The sequence below is a fragment of the Salvia splendens genome, chromosome 3 (genome assembly GCF_004379255.2).
Source record: "Salvia splendens isolate huo1 chromosome 3, SspV2, whole genome shotgun sequence".
Taxonomy (NCBI): Eukaryota; Viridiplantae; Streptophyta; class Magnoliopsida; order Lamiales; family Lamiaceae; genus Salvia; species Salvia splendens.
In genome coordinates this window covers 16,160,147-16,184,846 of record NC_056034.1, presented here as the reverse complement: position 1 = coordinate 16,184,846, position 24,700 = coordinate 16,160,147, and the positions used below count along the sequence as shown (strand labels likewise).

The following is a 24,700-nucleotide window of genomic DNA, read 5'->3' as shown; positions in this document are numbered from 1 at the left end:
CAATTCCTCTATCTCGGCGATTTCCGGCGTTTTCTGGCAATTTCCGGCGATTTCTCCATAAGATCCGGTAATTTGTTCATCAATTTAGCTACATTCATCATTATTCATGTTTATTGTGCTTTCATTTGTTAGTTTTACCCAATTTATACAAATTAGGGCTTGTAGGAAAATGTCCATAATTGTCGTTGGTTTATATGTTTTTGATGCAGAAATCATGCAAGTATTTGTGAGTTTGTATTGGGGTGGTAGAGTAGTTCAACTACCACATATGGGTATTGGTTATGACCCACCTCGTGCGAGGAGCTCCATTATATTAAATTCATGTGTTTCCTATTATGAGTTGGTAGCAATGATTTGTGATGCGATGGGAATAGATATGAACCAACACACAATTGAATTATTATGGAGACAATGTATAGTCTATGGTTCCGGTATGAGTTATACATGTTCTGTGATTCGCAATGATGATAGTGTAATGTTTATGTTCAACAATGCTCAAAATTCAAGTGGGTGTATTGAATTATTTGTTGAGTATTCACCTGTGAGGAGTGAAGAAATCCCACCAGTTGTTGATTATGGTATTGGAGCATCTGCGAGGTTTGAACAAATGAGTTTTGAGTGTGGTATTGGATCATCTGCGAGGGTGGACCAAATGAATGAGCAGAGAGATGTTGTAGATGTTGTAGATGTTGTAGATGTTGCTGATGTTGGTGTTGGATTGAATGATGAGGTAGATGATGCAGATGATCTTGATGAGCCAAGGCCACTATCCGAGACAGAGCCAGACCCCGATCTCAGTGATGGTGATGGTGCTGATGATGTCGGTGCTAGTTCTGATGATGAGATAGTACCATGTAAACCTGTTATGCAAGGTGAACAACCACTTCCGGAATACAATCCTAATGGGTTTAGATTCTTTCGTGAATTACCAAGTCGTCCTTCTGGAGTATCGGATGATGTGGGAGGTAATGAACACAGCCTTTTGTATTGGAATGAGAATGAGCCGCATCGGATTGTGTTGGGAACAAAATTTGATTCCAAGCTACACGTGAAAACTGCTATAACTATGTGGAGTTTATGGAATGAAAAACAGTTTAAGGTTGTCGAGAGCAAATTAAGAAGGTGGCATGCTGTATGCAAATTTCCAGCAGGAACGACAGTCACAGGGGCAGGCATCATCAGCACCACCGATGCTGAAAAGGCGAGGGAATGTAAGTGGGAGGTTTCAGTTACACAAAGGTCGCATGACGATATGTGGGAAGTTAGGAAGTGGAAGAATCGACATACCTGTATAGGCCATCGTGCTAATAGAGATCATGCTAACTTTTCAGCCCCAATGATAGCTCTGTTGATTCGACATCATGTGCGACAATGTGCCGATTTCAAGGTCTTCTCAATAATAGCTGATATTCAAGACAGATTTGGTGTGTTAATCAGTTATAAGAAGGCGTGGTATGCAAAGAGAAAGGCTATAGAGTTTGTATACGGTGGATGGGAGGAGTCGTTTAGGCAGTTGCCAAGCTACATGTTTGAACTCCAGTCACAGAATATGGGCACAATTGTTGAGTGGAAGCATAACGATCTGTTGAGTCAGAGGCGTACAATGGTGTTCAACTATGTTTTCTGGGCATTTGGGCCTGCAATACATGCGTTCCAGAAGGCCGCACCGGTGTTAACAGTGGACGGGACTCACCTTCGAGGAAGATTTAAAGGTAAGTTGCTTGTTGCTTGTGGTTTTGATGCTAACAAGACATGCTTGCCTATTGCATATGCTGTGGTGGATGAAGAAACCAATGACAGTTGGTCGTGGTTTTTGGATCATGTCAGAACTCATGTAGTGAAATACGAGAGGGAGGTGTGCATTATATCAGATAGGCATAAAGGACTCTTGAATGCAATGGATTCTGAAATCATGACTAGGGCCCCGCAGATACACCACAAATTTTGTTTGCTTCATGTGAGGGCAAATGTGTTGAAGAAGCACAAGGGCCCCAATGTGAAGGCCATTATATGGAAGTTGGGGGTCAGTTCTCAGGAACGTAAATTTGCCAGAAGACGTCGAGCACTATATGATGTCAACAGTGGTGCGGTTCGAATGCTGAATAGGATTACAAAAGAATGTTGGTCACTGTGCTACGATGGTGGACTTAGGTGGGGGGTGGCCACCACAAACATGTCGGAGTGCTACAATAACGTCTTGAGGGGTGTGAGAGAGTTGCCGATTAGAGCGTTGGTTGATTTGACATTTTGGAGGACGGTAAAATGGTGGGCGGAGAAGAAGACAACAATAGAACACACCGAAGGTGAATTAACCCCATGGGCGAGGGACAGACTTGCTAAGAATGACTCAAAGGGGCGAAAACATTACATCACTGTCATTGACCGAGATCTAGGGAAGTACCATGTCCGAACTCGAGGAAGAATCGTACAAGGAGTGTCAAAGGGCAACAATGTTCAAATAGTCAGGTATTTGGAATCGAGTTGCAGTTGTGGTAAGTGGCAGATGTGGAGAATCCCTTGTTCGCATGCTTGTGCGGTTGCTAGAGACAGAGGTCATGTTATGATTGACCTGATAGATGAGAAGTACTACCTAGGTACATGGAGATCACAGTACTATAGTGAAGTTTCATTTGATGCACCAAGACATGAAGAGTATTGGGTTGCACCTTCATGGAAATTGTGCATCACCCCTCAGCAGTTGATTCCTAGAACGCGTGGCCGAGTTAGAAGAAGGAGGATACTTAATCAAATGGATGTCCAGGAGGAGGATGAACCGAGAGCTCCCCGCCGCTGCAGAAATTGCGGGATAGAGGGGCATGACCGAAGAAATTGCTCGGCCGGTGCCGTTCAGTAAAGTCGTGGTATGTTATGTTTATGTATAAACTACTATGTTTATGTATCTGTGTTTGAGGCTGATGTAATAGGTACTATGTGTATGTGTCAACATATGTGAGATGTTAGTCGACAATTTTTCAAAAATGTTAAAAAATCACAAGTTTGTGGACTCAGTGTGCTACGAAAATCGCCCGGTGACGCATAATCGTTATGCGTCACTAAGTTTCTGGACTCAAAAATCACAATCCGACTTCAAAATCGTCATTCGATTGCTCAAAATCGCCCGCCCGGGCGTTTTATAAACGCAAAATCGCCCGCTCGGGCGAAGTTTCTGGAATCTACAGTGTGTTTCTTCATTCACTCGGTGACGCATAACTGTTATGCGTCACTAACAAACGACGCATAATTATTATGCGTCACTAACGAACGACGCATAACAATTATGCGTCACCCAGAAACGACGCATAACTGTTATGCGTCACCGAGTGAATGAAGAAACACACTGTAGATTCCAGAAAATTGTTCATACCTGTTATGCGTCAAAAATCATAATACTTGTTCATTCCACCATATCTAAAATGTTCATAACAACCGGTTTCAATAGACACAAAGAACGAATTACCGAAATTGTTCAAAAATTGCAGGATAGAAAATATGTGAGATGACAACCTGTTTCATCACATCAAAAATTGTTCAAAACAAATTACTTTCATACATTCCGAAAGAACGAATCACATTCGAAATCTATCTAGTTGAAGGCGTGAACTTTGTCGGAGCTTTCCCTTTGTTCTTCCTTGTTGACAATCCCCTTAATACATTGTGCATAGCCCTCCCAATCGCACTTGATGAACTCTTCATAGCTGGTCGTGAGGATCCCTCGGACGTTCGTCGGAATATTACTTCGTCTTCTTCTTCCCCGCCGACTTCTTCTTCTTCCCCGCCCTCTTCTTCTTCTTCTTCTTCTTCTTCCCCGCCCTCTTCTTCCCCCACAGGATCAACAAATTGATAATTTTGAAAGTATGAATCACGCCCTGGTTGAGTTGCACCCCAATCAGACCCACCGCCAAAGAACGAATCACATGATGCCCGTGCTCCCCATTGCGAGGGCTCGTGGCTTGCACCACTCAACTGAGACCATCCTGGGGGATCGTGCTCCGGACTCAAGGGCTCTGGTACCGCATAATCAGGTTGCGGCGGTTGCTGCTGCGACAACCTATGCTGTCGTGTAATCCCGTGTCCTCCCGTCCGGACACCCGGCAGTCCATGACGAAGAGAAGTTGGTGGGCGTGGCGGCATGACCACATTTCGCCGTTGCGATGTTGGATACTCCATCACATCAGTATGGTCCGTCGTACGAAGCGCCTCAGCAGCCATTGCACGAATCTGCCGTAATCGAGGGTCTGTGTCGTGTTCAGAGGTCAAATGCCATATCCCCTGAATGGTCTCGACCTAGATAGCACAAATACAAAATCATTACAATCAATCTATACAAACTTCAAACTAAATACATTATAATATAAAAAAACATAACATACCAATTTCATCATAGAAGATGCTGACTCGTTCATCCCAACCGTTGACTGTGTCGCAGGTTGAACTAGGTACGACACTGTGATCCTATTGAACCACGCCATATAGCCCGGATGAATGCTACCATCCATGGTCATCGTGGCATGATCAAAATTTGCTTGGAACCTGTGGTGTCTCAAATCCCATTCTTCAATGTAGAATTTATGTACCTTAGCCCAATCGGCGCCCTTCCTCCCACGGCGGTGACTTTTAGACAGATGTCCGGCATTATGTAGCATCCTATCACAATACTGAGGAATACGCTGGTAGCGGTTGATTTGTCGGCAAACGCGTCCAGCCTCGTGTGCCTCGACAAATGACCAGCACACCAAATATGTGTCGCACAAGTAGGATGTGGTCGAATCAATGCAGTAATCGGGCAGGATACAATCTGTATATGGTGTCCACAGAAACTACAAAAACATAATATCATTCACACAATTAATTTCATACTAGATTAATTCATTAGCTAAGCTAAGAAAAATAAATTTCACCTGGCCCGGACGAATCAATGATAACTGATCACGATAATGAGCTACTGAATGTTGGGGCGCATTTCCAATTTCAGTAACTCCGTGCCACCTACACGGAATATTAATATCAAAAGTTACCCAAAAAAATACATAATTAAGTACGTTACTTAAAAAAATATTACTTGGCTCCACACGGGGTATACGGCGTGTGCGTAGGCGATATCAAGAAGGCTGGCCTCAATGTAGGCATTCTTTCCCACGCCCACAGCTGCAAGAGAACCATAGGGCCACCCACATCTCTTCTCTGTCTGCCTACAGAAGCTTCGCACAAATAATGATACAGGTATGCTAAAGCAGCACTACCCCAACTGATATTAGCCACGTCTTCCGGATCGTCAAAGGCATTTATCCACATAAAGGGGACCTTGCACCCGGTAGTGTCCGGTAAAATAAGCCCCCCTAACAAGATTAGAGCATGTATACGTGCTCTTTGGACGTATGCATACTCATGCAGCCCATCACCCAACGGCATAGTCGCTTGGTTGATCAGAGACGTCATCAACAACCCACCGTGCTTCGTTTCTGTTTCTGCGTCAGGTATCCATCCCAACACATCTCTACACTTGCTGGGCCAATCTTCATATCCAATAGGGTAGTCACAGCCAGTGAAAACACGACCGGCTGCTCTCAAACCCCACAGGTTTTGCACATCCTGTAAGGTTACGGTTACCTCACCAACTGGAAGGTGGAAACAGTGGGTCTCAGGCCTCCATCGCTCGATCAATGCAGTTATTAGGTCATTGTCCATCCTTCTTGGCCTTCCACATTCAATCACACCTCTGAACCCCCAAACATCAAGCCAATGCATCACATCTTCATGTATTGGCAGTGCCCAAACCTTACTCTCCGTCCTACGAACTCTCAACACATTTGTTGTGCCATTCGCCAACAATGAGGCTGAAATATGTTCGTTTTGATGAAACAGTACGGATGGATCCTCAGGTCCATAACATAACTGTTGTTCAGAACTTGCAGATGCCATCTACTTCAAAACATTCACCCAACATATAATAGCATAAGATAACTAAAATTTTCACATTTTTGCACAAGAATATATCTATTTTCTGCACTTTGTGTATATAATTTCAATTGAACCACTTACTTCTACAATTGACCCTAAATTCATGTGAAACACACAAATACGCAACAAAACAACACAAATAAACAACACACTAACAGAAATCGTCCGTAAATTGAGCAATTTCATATAAACCCTAACTTTACTAAATTAGGGAAAACCTCCATAACTTCAGCAATTATTGATTTATGTAGCCAAATGGATGAATAATTACCGAAATATGTTTGGTATTTGGTTGAAATCTGTCGGAAAACGCCTCAAATCGCCGGAAATCGTCGCTGAAATCGCCCCTCCTTCGCTGCACGCTGCGTCGTCTGTCAATTACGAGCATTCTGCCCTCTTAATCCCGATTTAACGACGCACAAATAATATACGTCTTTACTGAAAGACGCACATATATTGTGCGTCTTTTAGCAACGACGCATAACAGTTATGCGTCGTTTATCGACGCATAATCTATATGCGTCGTTTTTTATAGACGCATATTATTTGTGCGTCTTTCAGTAAAGACGCATAACATTTGTGCGTTTCATTAATAACGACGCACAAATGTTATGCGTCACTCACTGTGCGGGAATTCATCTATTGCTCTTCATTAAATTGGAATTAAGTTAACATGCATTCACAAAAATAGAATTTTGCCCAAATTTAAGAGCAACACCATCAATTAGGCAAACCAGACTAAACCAAACATAAATGACTCAGTTAACAATAACAATCTGCAAAAGAATTACGTCCTCAGCCCAGAGAATCATTTATATATTCATACAGAAGAAATATTAGTATTCTTACAATCAGAAGAAAATGGCATCGAAACAACAAACTAGGCGAAACTGAATAACAGCAGATAATCGGTTTCCATCAACACCACATTCAGAAATTGTTACCAAACTCAACACTCACAACACAGTGCAATCATTAAAGATAGAAGCAAGCTAGTCCTCTCTACGACGATGGTCCCTGCTCTTCTTATCAGACCGCTTCTTGTCCCTTCCTACTCGACCATCATCCGATTCACTGTCACCAAAGCCAGATGCTGAGTCCGCCCTCCGACTCCTACACTTATGGCGCTGCTTTACAGAATTATCAGAGGAATAATCATTCTCCTCCTTCTCCTCTCCTTCTTCCTCTTTCTCCTCCTCCTCCTCAGAGGAATCATCATCCCTCTTCCTCCTTTTCTCCTTCCTCCTCTTTTTCCTGCTTGAATCCTCATCATCAGAGTCGCTGCTGCACCTTCTCTTTGCACTCTTTCTGTTCTTTGATCTCCCTCTCTCTCCCTTCTCCTTCTTCTTTCTCTCCCTAACATCACTCTCCGACCCATCATTAAACTCATCACTATCACTCCTTTTTCTATTCTTCAACTTCCTACCACTGCCACTAGCTTTTCTCCCGAATCATAATCTGTATCTGAACTCTCACTCTCCTCATCCTCACTGCTATCCTCACTCCTCAATTTCTTTCCTTTGAGCTTCTCTAATCCAGACAAGACGGCAGCTTGGATGGCATCATTATCCTTGATCGCCTTATCATCGTCGCTTTTTGCGCTCAAGAAATTCCTGCACTGGAACGTGAGATGCCCAACCCGCCCACACTTCTTTCAGGAGCCGCGCGCCTCGTCGGCATTAGATCCTGTGATACGAGCAAGAGCAAGTAAACCCTGGAAACTAGCATAGGCGTTTTTCCTGTTCACCTTCTGAGGCAGCGACGCTGTTCTGAGCTGAGGCGTTGCTCTTCTCTTCTTTGTTGGGTGCGTAGGGATCGTACCCAATTGCACTCTGCCAGATGCCGTGAGTCTGTAAGGCGGCGCTGCTGTGCACCCGGTTGTTCGCGGGCATGCGAACCCTCCCCGCGGTCGCCGGCATCTTGGCGTGATCTGAACAAACGCGAAATGGGGATGTTTAACACACTAGGGTTCCAGATTAAGGTTTGATTTTGAAATTATGAGGACTAAGCAATGAACATTAGGGTTTAGAAATTGATTCCGAATCGCAATAGGAATTGAAACAACAAATTACACAAAATCAGAAATCAACGCGAAGAGCGTAAAGGAGAAGGGGATTTGAGCAAATACCTAGAGGTCAGGCAGCAGAACACCGACGACTATTGTAGCGGGTTAGGAAATTGCGCTTCCGATTATCTCCAAATTACGGAGGCGGTTGAAATTGGGAAATATGGTCTTCGGAAATTTGAGGAGCGGTACAGATCCCAATTGGCGAAATGATTTCAGAAATAATGAAATTAAAAAGATAAGGAAATATTGGGCCATTCAAGTGAATACGGTAGATATTATCCATTCAAACAAAAGTCGTATCCCCTCTCAACTCTCACCTACTTCTAACTCATATTTTATACATTTATCTTTTCTCTAAACGGTAGTAATAACTGTACATAATCAAACTTTTTTTAACATTTTATATTGAAAATTGTTTTATAAACATTAATTGATTTAAAATAAATTTCATATTAATCATTTTACAACCTTTCGAAAAAAATAAATATTGTATAATTAATTCAAATCAAGCTCGAAATTATGTTATAATTTAAAATAAAATTTCTATATCACTTATTTAATTACTCTAAAGTAACATGGAAACGAAAAGTGTACATTATTTGAGAACTTAAGAGTATCTCAAATTTTCACATTATTCAATTTATAATGTGCAAAGATGTCCCACCCGGAGTGGCATAAGAAAGATTAAAGTTGTCAAATTAGATATTGAAATATTATATTTCATGATTTTATATATATATATATATATATATATATATATATATATATATTATATTTGGTTCATGTGATTGAATCTCAAAACTTGCTCTCAAATGGATAATTCTATAATAATAAGTCATAGTGATTTCCTCGAACTAATCTCTTAATTTAAACTTAATTGTAGATGGATATATAATAATGATTCATGGCAATCAAACCACGTCTATAAATTGAAAGTGTAAATACGTGCAGCTACCAACTAATTTTAATAAAGTACATGTGAAAAATGCTTTGATACGACTTACGAGTCCACAACCAGCATGCTATTTTGTTCCTTAATTAGAGTTGATATAAAAAGCACGCTTCTAGCTCCTTGATTATGTAAGAATAAAAGAATTTATCATTACACTATTTTATTCATTAAGTAATAAGGATAAATGATTCTGTCATTAAGTAATAAGGATAAATGATTCTTAGTATTCGGCATGGTAGGATTAGAGTATTGTTTTTCTGGATTACAAGATATAAAATTGGGCGTAATATAACCTAAAAGAAGGAATACAGAAGAATAAACTGAAACGAATTACAAAATAGAAATCTAAACAGTAAACCGTAAAGTAGGAAAAAGCCAAGTCGAGGAGGCCTCTTTCCGCAAGACGAGATACGCCCCGGTAGTGCTCTCGGATTGGCGTTTCGTCCCCAAACATAATACGGCTATGTCTCTGGTGAAGCAGCACCGCTATCAGCAGAGCTCCAGCGAACTGGATGGATGAGAGGGCAGAGCTTCGACAGAAAGACAATGCAGAGAGGGAGAGAGCTTATGATGCAAAGAATGCTTTTGAATGTGTGTGGAATGCATGAAATGGCTAGCCTATGTATAGGCATAGTCCACTGCATGGGTCAACAACCATGATGGTTGTCATCATTGTGGATCAGTAACCGCCGAGCATTACAAGGCGTTACAAACCGTTACGGGAGCTGAGAGGTTGATCCTGGACGAACGTATCGGGACACGCTTGTGCGTCTAGGTTCGCTCACGACGTGGAATTCATCACGTGTCAGCCACGTTGGCTTTACCGCGTCATATTGACGAGGTGTCATCCTGCTTGGCTTGTTTACGTGGAAACGGTGGTGGTCTAAAAAGAACTAGACCAGCCTCGGGTCGAACCCAAGCACAAGCCTCACGACCAGGCCCAAAGAACAGTCCAAAGATCACCCAAAGACCAATTGCCAAGATCCAAGTCCAAGTCCAAGTCCAAGGGCACGGGCACGGGCTCGAGGCTTGCTGCGTGGCGGGTGGCGGCGGCTCGCACGTGTGAGTTCTATAGCTCATCTTAGTCCACTATAATTATTACATAGAATAATTCTTCTTATTAAATACTTGATTAATAAGTTTGTAACTTCCAATGTGGGATAATTTGCTCTCTTAATTAATCTCATGGCTTATCTCATAGCTAATTTAATTAGTTTGCAATTTTGCACAACTTTAATCCATTATTTCTCACTCACTGGGAATCGCATTTGAGAAAATGAATATACCATGGTCATCTACTCCGAATGTAGATTGACACTATATCATTTAATTTTACAAAATTAAATGTCTCGTTGAAATTATAATTGGTCAAAATCCTTTGACCGGGCATAAATTCCAACAATCCCCCACATGAGTGGAAATAGCCAAATGCATATGCATGTAGACACAAGCTCAACCCTCGAGAGGTAAATAAGCATAAGGATAGGTAGTTTTTTAGCTTTGAACCATCCATAGTCAACACCATCGGATACACAGGCGGCCTAGTAGCGCGATGCTTTGAACTATTCCTCCACGGCGTGCACCGAGACAATGGTGTTAACATTTAAACACCTCAACCTCATCCGTTCTCACGTTTTGTGTCCTTTGCGGCCTTGGACATCACTTTGGATTCATAAGTGTGTTTATTTCAAGCGGTCACACTTCACACTTACATAGGTGATTCCTAGTCGAGTATCTTGCCCTACTCGGTCTCCTCGAGAACTTAATCTCCTTGAGATCCTTAGGAATCATTAAAAGTCATAGACTTATCCTCACCACTAGGCAAGTTTTTCAAATACTCTATTGCTCTCTAGGGAATAGATATATAGAGGAGTGTTTCACCCGAACTCTCATAGCTTAGTTTTCCCATTGAACCAAGTTTCTGGGATCTCCAGTCATCATGGTTGGGTTACCACTCTGACAATTCTTTAGTTTGTGGATTTCAATCTCATTCCCTCTAGCAGTTTATTCATTTGACAATTCTGTTCTTGTCGTTCGGGGAAAACGTAGGAAATAGTAAAATAGTTCACACATCAAGCTTGCTCCAACGTTTCGCGCCATTCCAAGAATAGAAAAAGTTTCATTGTCCACCGGCAAACATTCTACTCTCAATCTTCATGTCTCGTATCTTGATAATCTAGGAATTTCGCCCTCTTCCTTTTCTCGTTTGTTTTCATCGCTCGGGAAAGCGATAGATAAATTGTCAACTTACAACTATGGTTCGCGCACGTTCCATCTAGCTTAGTCTTAGGCACTCTAAGTTCACAACAAATTTCACCACCTAATAGATCAGCAAATATCACATTTAAAGTCATTCATACTTCAAATAACAAGTATAATACACAACATTTACCTTCCCAAAACACAACGCTTTCACATTTCACATCTACTTTCAACACAAACATTTTCTTCAAAACTCACTTTTCTCAAAAAAATTCAACATCTCACTTTTAACTTTGAAGTACAAGTTTTGACTCAAAACTCAAAACATACTTGGAACATCAACTTTCATCTTTCATGTAAAAACAAACAATCCATCATCCCTCATCAAAACTCGTCCTTTTCTCAAACATCAGCAAATACTCTTCTCAACTCGAAATCAATCCCTCATAGAAAGATTCTACTTCCTCTTTCTTATAAAAATTTCTCCTCTTTCTTTCTCAAAAATTTTCTCGTCTTCCTTTCTCCAAAACTTTCTCATAAAAATTTTCGAATAAAATTATATTACCTCTTTCTTGGTTGAGCGTGGCGAAGCGGGATGTTGAGCCTTCCAAATTTAACCTTATTTTAGTCTAGTGAATCGAATCTAGACTAAGACTTACAAAGACTCTCGTGTCCAGAGCGGAAAGAAAAATTGCTCTGATACCTCTCTGTCACGCCCGCATTTTCTAAGGATAGAAAACACGGTTGATCGAGACTAGGGGATGATTAAAGAAGCGGGAAAGAAAGGGGAAAACAATGCAACTCGACCATAGCTCGAAACAAATGGGAATAGCTCGAATAAAATCAGAGTATCATTTCAACAATCAACAACTCCAAATGAAAATATCTCAACAATACACGAACTCAAAAGAAACAATATTTAGCAGAAGCATTTCGAGAGTAGAATAATGCTATGTGTGAAGACACAACATATTCTAGACATTTGATAGACATTCTTCACTTTTATGCTCAACACCCACCGCGCTCGTCACCGCTCAACCTGAACATAAGGAAAACACATGCAGGGCTGAGTACTTGATGTACTTAGTGAACAAATGCCAAAACATTTTAATAAAAATAGTTATGACGTACCGCCGTCTGGGATTTTAACTTTGAAAAGGCCCGAGACACTAAAAATATCTCAAAAACAAACTTTCATCTCATCCTCAAATCCTTTTCCTCATCATTTCAAAACACAACCATTTTTCCTTGAGTTATTTAAGAAACTGTCATATTTGTTCTTTAGGGTGCCGTGTAAGGTGGCCACTTTCCACGAACACGAAAACCGGCCAACCCGTTCGATGACTCACGGTCCTCATCGTGTACACTAGTCCGAGTAGGGACGCACCATTGCGAAGACCCGAATTCGATTAAACTCATAGTAGGGACTCACTCCCCACTAAGCAATCATCAATATCATCATCTCAACAACCTCAATATCATCAACAATCTCAACATCAAACTCATCAACATCAACAACATCATGTGAAACGAGAGTATGGCCACAACTCGATCACCGGACCGACCGACCCAAAAGACGGCTCACGATCCCCAATGGTGTACACTTGCCTGAGTAGGGACTCACTCCTTGGTCAGACCCGAATTCGATTTCATTAGGTCTAGTAGGGACAACTCCCTTACTAAACAAACAAATAGGCATTTCTCAAAACAAAAATATGACATGACATTCCCTTTGCAAACTTTATTTTCCTAAAAAACGTATTTGAAACACAAATCACTTTTTTATCAAGGTCGAGCATAAATTCACATCACATCAACAAAGCCAAGCAATTTATAATATCACTCAATAAATCAACACATAGCACCACGTAACATGCGCAACAACGCTTTCACTTTGATCACATATCTCGTCTCTCATCATTGGAATAAATATAATAAATCAATCACACATAACATGATATTCGAACCGATATATTAAATTGAAAGCTCTTGAAAACACTTTAGTTCGAAAGCCCACCTCCTTTGTTTAAAGCCTTAACTTGTGTTCCATTCCGTTATCGAGAAGCGTGCATAGAGTCACCCTTTGATTTAATGTAATCCATTTCCTTAATCAAAACACATGGCCCAACACTTAAATTAATTCACATGGACCAACCATTTAAATAAAGAAAAGACCCAAAACTTCATTACTTCTCACTAGGGATGTCAATGTAACCCGAACCCGCGGGCCGGCCCGAATAACTCGATAAAAATACTGGGTTAGGGTTGTAATTTCGCAGCCCGAATTTAAATTCGGGCCATTCGGGCTGACCCGTTCGGGTTGTCGGGTTAGGCGGGCTGACCCGTTCGGGTTACGGGTCGGCCCGTCGGGTTGAAGGCTTCTGCACAGTGAGCAGTTTTTGTAACGGTCATAACTTTCTCTACAAAGCTCCGATTGAGACGTGCAATATATCCACGCGAAGCTCTTTCGAAGACGAAGAGAATGATATGCATTAGAGGTTTATCAGAGTTCAAAATCGCGAGAAAAATTGACTCAAACAAGGCTGCTGCACATCCACATATTTTGTGTACATTTTCTAATCCATTTTATATCATTTCTCAACAAACATGTAAACATACCAAAATATAGAAATATAATCAAAATCATCCAAGACAACCCTCTAAAACCATGCAAAATCCAAAACGTCAACCGACTATATAAGATCACGAAAAAAATCACTATATGGTCCATGGATTCATAAATACCCGTATATAAAAACTTTCTTTTAGTATATTTCCATTATAATAGTGCAAAGTGTTTTGACGCCGCTTCGTCATTGAATTATGCGTACTTTGATGATTCTTAAAACAAAGATAAATTATTATTTGACTTATTTACAGCTGGAATAAATTAAATTTAACCAATCATAATTCAAGAAAACTTAGAGTAACTCCAATTAGCTAGCATCTTGATAATTGACTCTTTAACAATTCAAAATATTTTTGTTACATCTACGATTCACCTCTCACGTTATGAAAATTTTATTCAATTTTCTACGAATTGATTTATGTTTGAATTTTGAAACAAAGTGTTAGATTTATGTTTTAAATATATAAACATAAACATACTATTGATAGATATTTTGTAAATAATTATTTAATGAATATGTTATTTAAATTTAAATATATTAATCTTTTTTTTAAATATTAAAGAAAATTAAAAATACGTATTTCATTGTTGAATGATTAATTAAAAATATGTATATAATTAAAGAAAATTTAAAATACGTATTATTTTTTTGAAAATATTAAAAGAATTAAAAATACGCATTGGCCCGAATAACCCGGTGGGTTAGCCTGAAACCCGAAGGGTTAGGGTTATGGTCGAACTTTTATAACCCGAAAAAATCATAACCCGAATAGCCCGTACCCGAACGGGTTGGCCCGACAACCCGAACGGGTTGGCCCGATTGACATCCCTACTTCTCACCTCACGTGAAATCCCAAAATAGGAGTGAAATTCCTAATCTCTCTTCTTCACTGAATTTGTAGCACCGTTGCCGTGGTAATCATAGTGGCAAGAACGTCACTTCGCTGGCTCACGCCACTGCCCCGGCCTTTCTCCTCACCGTCTCCATCACAGCACCGTCGGTGCTCGTCCTGGCTGCTGATCCAAAACGTGACACCTTGTCGTTTCTATCTCCTTCGTGCCTTCTTGTGTCGAATCCACCGCGCCTCCGTCTCTGTCATCTCGTCCCTCTCTTTCTTCCACAATTTCACACTCTCCGGCAGGCAACTTTGTCTTCATCCCGTTCCATCTCTACTCAAATGCACATTACACACACCAAAAGGTGCCTAATTTCAACCTTTTTCTATATATACGAAAACCCCTTGCAGCTCACATAGTGATATTCAATGGCTGCCTTTTCATATTTGAACGGGATGAAGATAGGTCTCTTGATTTTCCTGTTCATTTCTATCAACGGCGTGCCATTGGCCGACTCCTCCACTCTCGGGTGGGTTATATTTCACGATGGCTGGAGATTCAAGACCGCGAGAGAGCGCTGCCATCTGTCCAAGTCGCCGCCGTTCACACTGAGATCACGGCGGTGAGCTCGCTTCCTCCGTCGCCTTTCGCTCTAGCTTCTCTCTGTTGCGCCGCCGTCGCCGTCACCGTTGCTGGATCATTACCGCCCCACTGCAGCCGCTGATCGGGCATTGCTGCTCCGCCGGGACAGCCTGCCATGTCGCTCATCACACAGCGACTGTCCGCCGTTACACTCCCCCTCAGTGCAGCCGCACCGCTGCCTCACTCTCTCTCTCGACTGCTGCTGTTCGTACTGCAAATCAAGGGCTTGTCGTCATCCTCGGTCGCCTCAACCCTCATTCAAATCTTTGGTCTCTCTAATTCTTCGCTCAACTATCGGTTTCTCAAAGTAGTGATAATTGCTAAATTAGTTGAATCATATGAAACGTGGAGTTGTGGGCGGTGTATATATATATAAATTGTTGAGCTTTTGGAGGGTGGTGGAGAGAACTACGGTAGCAGTTTTGTGTTGTAAAAAAAGAGATTGAGGGAAGAGTGTTTATTTAAATAAATCGTTGTTGGGATTTGGTGGAGCTAAATGCCAGATTTTGTGGAACAAAAATTGTGTGTTGGCCGTTTAATTCTCATGGAAAAATTGGGCTTCTCCAAAATTGGCTCAAAAGAAAGAATAAAAATACTATCTTTTTGGGCTTCTCATGGTATACTTGTTTAACCTCTAATTTGTACATTCATTCTCTCAACAAAAGAAGCAAAGGCGGAAAAAAATTTCAGACTGTGTAAACGACGTCTTGACGAGAACAAATAAAGAGTCGGGGTGTTACATATTATCTATTGACTTAACATAGTCAATTGTAATCACCCCTGTTGTGATCAAATATCTCACGGTATTATGTCATCGATGAATATGTCGAGACTTACCGTTATAGAAGCCATTATTTTCCCTTCCAATAGCAATTTGGCTATCACAGTGGATCAACACGGGTGGCACTTGCTTAGACCAACCTGGATTATCTTCAAGGAAGTTCTTAAGCCATTCGGCTTCTTCCCCTGCTTTATCTAAAGCTATGAATTCCTATTCCATGGTTAAACGGGCTATACATGTTTGTTTCGTGGATTTCCACGAGACAGCACCACCCCCAATAGTAAAGACGTATCCACTTGTTGAAAGTGAGTTTTTGTTGTCGGATATCCAATTTGCATCACAGTACCCTTCAAGTACCGGGGGGAGGTATCTCGAAAAGTGTAGCCCATTTTAATATCTCAAAACCTTACTAGAGCTCTCCAATGCTCTTTGCTTGGATTACTCATGTAACGAGTGCAATTAGTTAAATACATAATGCACCCAATGACCTGTGCATATTCTTCTTGTGCAACGGGTTCGCCTTTGTTTTTGCTTAAGTGAAGGTCAAGTTCAATTGTAGTCTTAACTGGCGCGTCATCATAGGCATTGAATTTCTTCAATATTTTCTCAACGTAATGAGATTGATTCCATCAGATGTTCTTAGAATTTTCATTCCAAGAATTACATCGGCTAGACCCATGTCTTTCATGCCAAAGTTTCTTTTTAACATGGCTTTCGTCTCGTTAATCACTTGAGTGTTACTGCCCATGATTAACATGTCATCAACGTAAAGACCACACTATAACGTATCCGTTATCAGTGTTCTTAATATAGACACATTTGTCACATTGTTGATTTTAAACCCATTTAATAACATCACATTATCAAATTTTAAGTATCATTGCAACGACGCTTGTTTCAATCCATATAGGGACTTTACTTGTTTGCATACATTTTTCTCTTGTCCAGGTACTACAAACCCTTCGGGTTGTTCCATATAGATTTCATCTTCTAATTCACCATTCAGAAACGCAATCTAAACATCCATTTGATGAATCTCAAGATTGTGCAGTGCAGCAATCGCGAGAAGCACTCGGATAGATGTAATCCTCGTTACATGTGAATAGATATCGAAGAAGTCATGTCATTCCTTTTGTTTAAAACCATTTACCACCAATCGGGCTTTATATTTATCCACTGTTCCATCGGCCTTAAATTTACTTTAAGTACCCATTTGCACCCTAAAGGTTTAGCACCTTCAGGTAGATCAACCAAGACCCAAGTGTGGTTTAGCAAAATTGAGTCAATTTTGCTTTGAATAGTTTCTCTCCAATGTAACCCGTCTGGGCCAGCAAAGACTACTTTTATTGATGTTGGTTCTTTATCCAACATAAAAGCAATGTAGTCATGACCAAATGTTTTTGGTGTTCTGACTCTACTACCACGTCTTAGTACTGCATCACTTCGATCAGGCCTTGCTCGCTTTCGCGATTGAGGTTTTTCATCCACTGATTTAGAACTAGTGGCTTCATCTTCAATTCTCGTTTCAGAATTGGTTGTGACCACTTCTTTATCTTTGTAAGGAAATGTATTTTCTAGAAATACGGCATTCCTTGACTCTGTTGTTGTTCCTACTGTAATAGTCGATATTTCAGACCTGTGAACAACAAATCGCTCTGCACTACTATTAAGTGCATATCCAATTAAGATACAATCAACTGTTTTAGGGCCAATTGTAACTTCTTTGGGCGGAGGAACCATCACATTCGCCAAACACCCCCACACTTTGAGGTATTTGTAAGATAGTTTCCTTCCTTATCACAACTCATATGGAGTGATGTCATTTCCTTTGAGTGTAGTTTTATTTAGGATATAGTTGGCTGTCAAGATAGCCTCCCCCCACATGTTATGGGGTAATCCATAACTTAGTAGCAACGCATTCATCATCTCTTTTAGAGTTCAATTTTTGCGTTCTGCAACACTATTAGATTGTGGTGAGTATGGAGCAGTTGTTTGATGAATTATACCACTTGCGTTGCATAACTCCTCAAACAGAGCTACATATTCGCCTCCTCTATCACTTCGAATCGCTTTGATTTTACAACCAAGTTAATTCTCGTTCTTATAATTTTTTAACGCTTCAATTGCTTCATCTTTACTTCTTAAAGGATAAACATGGCAATATCTTGTACAATCATCTATAAAAGTGATAAAGTACTTTTTACCACCTCTAATTTGCACCATCTTTAAATCACATTCATCCGTATGAATTAATTCAAGGGGTTTTGTTTTCCGTTCAATCGAGTGAAACGGTAACTTAGTCATTTTTTCTTCAAGACATATTTCACATTTGTCTTGGGTATCCACTCCATTTGCATTTAGTAAATATAAATTTACTAATCTTTTAATGGCTTTTGAATTTACATGTCTCAATCTACAATTTCACAAATTTGAACATTCAGTCAAGTAAGAGGAAGTGGATGCTTTATTATTATTAGCTAAAGGCTTTGGACAAGGCGTGTAGCCACACTAAGCTTGAAAAGTCCATCGGTTATATAACATTTTCCGAGGGACTTCCCAAACTTATACAATGCGAACCTATCAGACTCAAATACAAGTTTAAACCCCTTATTAACTAGTATTGATCATGACACTAGGTTCTTGCGGATGTCCGGGACATGCAACACAACCTTCAAAGTGATTGAGACACCGAACGTCATCATGAGGATCACATTTCCAATGCCGAGGACTTCGGATGATGCTTGATTCCTCATATTGATCTTCATCCCTTCAACAGAAGTGTAGGAGACTTGCTTTTGTCTTAGCAGATATGAGCAGTAGCGCCGGTGTCAATGTACCAGCCACCATTGTTACCAACAAGGTTAACTTCTTCAGTGATCACAACAACGAGGTCACTTTCATCCCAGTCTTTGAACTCCTTCTCAACGACGTGGGCAGCCGGCTTCTTCTTGCTTCGGCAGTCTTAGGCAAAGTGGCCAGGTTTGCCACATTTGTAACAGTCGCTAGGGATGTCAATGTAACCCGGAACCCGCCGGCCAGCCCGAATCACCCGATAAAAATACAGGGTTAGGGTTGTAATTTCGCAGCCCGAATTTAAAATCGGGCCATTCGGGCTGACCCGTTCGGGTTGTGAGGTTACGCGGCTGACCCGTTCGGGTTAAGGGTTGGCCCGTCGGGTTGAAGGCTTCTGCACAGCGAGCAGTTTTTGTAACGGTCATAACTTTCTCTACAAAGCTACGATTGAGGCGTGCAATATATCCACGCGAAGCTTTTTCAAAGACGAAGAGAATGATATGCATTAGAGGTTTATCAGACTTCAAAATCGCGATAAACATTGACTCAAACAAGGCTGCTGCACATCCACATATTTTGTGTACATTTTCTAATCCATTTTCTATCATTTCTCAACAAACATATAAACATACCAAAATATAGAAATATAATCATAATCATTCAAGACAACCCTCTAAAACCATGCAAAATCCAAATACGTCAACCGGCTATATAAGATCACGAAAAAAATCACTATGTGGTTCATGGATTCATAAATACTCGTATATAAAAGCTTTCTTTTAGTGCAAAGTGTTTTGACACCACTTCGTCATTGAATTATGAGTACTTTGATGATTCTTAAAACAAAGATAAATTATTATTTGACTTATTTATAGCTGGAATAAATTAAATTTGACCAATCATAATTCAAGAAAACTTAGAGTTACTCCAATTAGCTAGCATCTTGATAATTCACTTTTTAACAATTCAAAATACTTTTGTTACATCTACGATGCACCCCTCACGTTATGAAAATTTTATTCAATTTTCTACGAATTGATTTATGTTTGAATTTTGAAACAAAGTGTTGATTTATGTTTTAAATACATAAACATAAACATACTATTGATAGATATTTTGTAAATAATTATGTAATGAATAAGTTATTTAAATTTAAATAATTTAATCTTTTTTAAAAATATTAAAGAAAATTAAAAATACGTATTTTATTGTTGAATGATTAATTAAAATATGTATATAATTAAAGAAAATTTAAAATACGTATTATTTTTTTGAAAATATTAAAAGAATTAAAAATACGCATTGGCCCTAATAACCTGGTGGGTTAGCCAGGAACCCGAATGGTTAGGGTTAGGGTCGAACTTTTATAACAAAAAAAAATCATAACCTGAATAGCTCGTACCCGAATGGCCCGACAACCCGAACGAGTTGGCCCGATTGACATCCCTAGCAGTCGCCTTCAAACATCTTCACACGTTGCTTGCCCTTCCCTTTGTCATTTTCATTTGGACGACTTAGTCGATGGCGTTTGTTGGAGGGACTGCCCCGCTCCAACAGGTTGGCTTTGGCTTCAAGTGGGCTATAACCCTTAGCCTTTTGGCCGCTTTTACACACATCAACCCCATGCGCAATTTAACGATCAAGTCTTTGAGAGTCATCCTCTTTCGTTTGTGCTTGAGGTAGCTCTTGAAGTCCTTCCAATTAGGATGGAGCTTTTCAATGATCGTGCACCATGTGAAGTTGTCGGGAAAGGTCATCCCTTCAGCCACAAGTGCGCGGATGAGCATTTGGAACTCTTGAACTTGTTCCATGACGGGTCGGGAGTCGACCATTTTGTAGTCCAAGAATTTAGCTACTACAACATTCTCAGTACCTCCACTGTCGATACTATACTTCTTTTCTAGGCTTTCCCATATCTCTTTTGATGTGGTTACAACGGAGTATACATTGTACAAACTGTTAGGGTTAGTATACTGAAAAGCATGTTTCGAGCGACTCCGCACGAATAGAATCTTGCTTGTGTACGGAAAAACTCTACAATCCACTTTTGGCCCGATTCAGTATCATTTCGAGCAGTTTGCACGAATAGAATCAATATATTATTACATTGTGTTTGCTTGTGTGTTTGTAAGATGTTTTATAAACATTTAAATGCATAAGAAGTAAACAAAGCCTACTTCTTTTGCTTAGTAGACTGATCGTGGGCTGCGCTCACTTTAAGGTACTACAGTCGGTTCTAAGCAATGCTTTGCGAAAGAAAAGAAGAATTTCACAACCTAGATAGGCTTTGGCTACCTATCGTGAAAGGTTGCAATGTTAGTCCGATTATTTCTAAGCCTTATTGAAATAAGATGACGTTGGTGTGGTATAGCACTGAATGGATCTAACAGCAAGACGTGTCTTTATGCTATCTACTGAAAGACTAGGTCTTGATAAATATCTATTTCTTAATCTACATATGTTAGCATTTAGCATACGATATTGAGTATCTACTACTTTGACTTACCAAAGGTGCGGGTTTTTCGTCACCCAACGATCCAGGTATATGGGGTAGTGGTGATCATTATCTAGCGGTGCTAGGATTGCTATTATGTTGAATCGTGCACGAGGTGAGTCTCGTTTGATAATGTCCTCAAGAGGAGCTTGAACAAGGTTTTATTATTCGGAAACTGGCCAGTTGGAGTTTTATTACTCTATGAATAATAAATAAGTGTTTCTTGCTAAGTCCACTCTTGGAATTAATAACATATTAATTAATTAAGTCCATAGCAGACTTTAATTAATTAATAGACATTTATATCTTAAGCGCGGGAAATAAATAATAAATAAAATGGAAACCCGGATTACTTATAATTTCGGATTTGGATGGGGAGTTCAATATTACTTCTGTAGTGGCTGCTCGTAATATTCCAATATAAGCTTGTATTAAATTGTGAGTTCAATTTAATTAGTAAAAAGCTAATTGGGGGAGCCCATATCCAAAACCTTCCATAGATCCCTGACTGGGCCCAAATATGAACTATTATAAATAGGAGAATAAAAGAGACAGAAAAGACAATTATTTTTAGACATGAAAATTTCGTCCATCTCATATTAAGAAAATGGACGATTTTTTTAAAGTGAATTTCTCCTCCGTGAGATTTTCAGCTCCTCCTCCGTGAGGAATTTCTGTCTTCTTTATTCGAGTCCTAGTGTTTCGATAAGATCAGCCCACCCTGATTTCGAGATACGGTTCGGGACACCAGTCAGAAGATCCGTGGTCTATTATTGAAGATCATCGTGTAGAAGGCGCGAACAATCGATGATTCTTTGGAGAATCAAATCGGTAACTCTAAACCGTAGAATTCATGATTTAGGATTTATATTCTTTAAGCATGAAATATTTGTGTTCTAGCATGCTGATGGAGCTGCGAATTTTTGATGATGATGAATGCTCGTAAAAATAAATTACGACACAGAGATTTACGTGGTTCGATTTACTGAGGTAAATCTACGTCCACGGGAAGAAAAGAGGGCAGAGTTGTATTCTTTGATCTGTTTTCTACAGCTTACAAATACAAACTTGCTATATGGTGTTTTATCTCTAGAGAGCTTAACCTTCTTCTACCAGATCTAAGTTCTATTTATATATTGAACTGAGATCGTGGCTTGCATCACCACCTTAAGTCGTGGAGGTCACGGAGGTCATGAGATCCTGCATGGCCACTAACTAGGCGGTGGCTTACATCATCAGTAATTATGTCATGGATGTCGTGGAGGTCATGAGAGCCTGCATGGGTCCACCACTAGATAGATCGTGTCTCCCAGCTCGGTATTGCCGAGCAGCTTTTGCGAATACTGAGACCGAACTGCTGAACTATTGCCGAGCAGCTTTTGCCGATCTGAGAGTAGAGCTTGATGCCGACCTGAGGGCAGAGCTTGATTGGTTGGCTTTTACCGAGCTGTAGGCTGAGGCCGAACTCTTTGGTTGTGCCGAACTGAACTCTTAGCCGAACTCTTTGGTCACGCCGAACTGATACTCTTTCTTGGGCTTTGTGCTGGCTTGTTTAGTACGTACTCCATCACTACCCCCCCCGAAAAGCGAAGTGAATCACTTCGGCATTCTGGATAAAGGTACGGGGTAAGTTGATGTTTGTCTTTGGTCTTATGAAGTGAACTCTTCTTTGACCAGACTTGGTCCTTGGTCTTGATGAAATAAACATCTTTGACCGGACTCGTCTTTGGCCTGATGAAATAAACATCTTTGACCGGACTCATTTTTGGTCTGATGAAATAAACATCTTTGACCGGACTTGTCTTTGGTCTGATGAAATAAACATCTTTGACCGGACTCGTTTTTGGTCTGATGAAATAAACATCTTTGACCGGACTTGTCTTTGGTCTGATGAAATAAACATCTTTGACCGGACTCGTCTTTGGTCTGATGAAATAAACATCTTTTGACCGGACTCGTCTTTGGTCTGATGAAATAAACATCTTTTGACCGGACTCGTCTTTGGTCTGATGAAATAAACATCTTTTGACCGGACTCGTCTTTGGTCTGATGAAATAAGCATCTTTTGACCGGACTCGTCTTTGGTCTGATGAAATAAACATCTTTTGACCGGACTTCGTCTTTGGTCTGATGAAATAAACATCTTTTGACCGGACTCGTCTTTGGTCTGATGAAATAAACATCTTTTGACCGGACTTCGTCTTTGGTCTGATGAAATAAACATCTTTTGACCGGACTCGTCTTTGGTCTGATGAAATAAACATCTTTTGACCGGACTCGTCTTTGGTCTGATGAAATAAACATCTTTTGACCGGACTCGTCTTTGGTCTGATGAAATAAACATCTTTTGACCGGACTTCGTCTTTGGTCTGATGAAATAAACATCTTTTGACCGGACTCGTCTTTGGTCTGATGAAATAAACATCTTTTGACCGGACTCGTCTTTGGTCTGATGAAATAAACATCTTTTGACCGGACTCGTCTTTGGTCTGATGAAATAAACATCTTTTGACCGGACTTCGTCTTTGGTCTGATGAAATAAACATCTTTTGACCGGACTCGTCTTTGGTCTGATGAAATAAACATCTTTTGACCGGACTCGTCTTTGGTCTGATGAAATAAACATCTTTTGACCGGACTCGTCTTTGGTCTGTGTTCTAATTTGGTGATTTTTGTCGCGTGGATTGGACCTTCCCAGTTAACCGAAGTGGTCTTATGCAGTAAACCTCTTTGACTAGACATGGTCGTCCTCGGTCTTATGAGGTAAACTGCTTTGACCGAACTTGGTCGTCCTAATTCGGCGAGTTTTATCTATAAACTCGTAGGATAAGAATAATATAATATTATCATTATCTAAATCCAACTAGGATTTGTCTAGGATTAAATCCATATAAATCCATAGGATATAGATAAAAATAGATTATTATTTTCCAAATATAACTAGGATTCATCTAGGAATAAAATCTAAATGAATCCATTAAATAAGGAAATAATCTAATTAATCCATGATTTAATTCATAATCAAATCTCATACAATATATAAAATCCACAAAAAATATATTCAATTCTAATTTCATATTTATCATGAATTATTTCCAAAATTGAATCCAAGGATTTGGAAATCCTAATCAAAATTTGGAAAGCGAAGTTACGAGACAAGCCGATTCGACGTAGCGCGGGTGGAACCCGCGCGAGCGTCGCGCATAGGGAAATGACCCTAATGCAGCGCCGCTGCACTCCCACTGAGCCCGCAGCCGCTGCTGCTCGTCTCCGTCGCTACTGCTGCGTCGTCGTCACAGCTGTGACGTCACTTACGCAGCCATTGCTGACCTCCGTTATCTGGA

The 24,700-nt window shown here is 40.2% G+C and overlaps 2 protein-coding genes, 1 long non-coding RNA gene and 1 pseudogene across 3 annotated transcripts; 1 reads left to right on the top strand and 3 right to left on the bottom strand.

The window, feature by feature from the left end:
• Positions 1 to 1,136: 1,136 nt before the first annotated feature.
• On the bottom strand, positions 1,137 to 1,521 carry LOC121796455. The gene is made up of 3 exons (XR_006049768.1): positions 1,487 to 1,521; positions 1,288 to 1,403; positions 1,137 to 1,193 (listed from the first exon to the last, which is right to left on the bottom strand). It is a non-coding gene; the product is annotated as an uncharacterized LOC121796455 (long non-coding RNA).
• Positions 1,522 to 2,173: 652 nt separating this feature from the next.
• On the top strand, positions 2,174 to 2,854 carry LOC121796661. The gene has a single exon (XM_042195468.1). The coding sequence runs from the start codon at positions 2,174 to 2,176 to the stop codon at positions 2,852 to 2,854; it is 681 nt and encodes a 226-aa protein (XP_042051402.1).
• A 619-nt stretch (positions 2,855 to 3,473) lies between these two features.
• Positions 3,474 to 5,093, bottom strand: LOC121794081 (SKI/DACH domain-containing protein 1-like). Its single transcript, XM_042192081.1, has 4 exons — positions 5,060 to 5,093; positions 4,899 to 4,986; positions 4,371 to 4,817; positions 3,474 to 4,284 (listed from the first exon to the last, which is right to left on the bottom strand). Exons 3-4 carry the CDS (start codon positions 4,641 to 4,643, stop codon positions 3,580 to 3,582), a joined length of 978 nt encoding a protein of 325 aa, XP_042048015.1. The 5' UTR covers positions 4,644 to 4,817; positions 4,899 to 4,986; positions 5,060 to 5,093; the 3' UTR covers positions 3,474 to 3,579.
• Positions 5,094 to 6,735: 1,642 nt separating this feature from the next.
• On the bottom strand, positions 6,736 to 15,405 carry LOC121796660 (annotated as a pseudogene).
• Between the last annotated feature and the right edge of the window lie 9,295 nt (positions 15,406 to 24,700).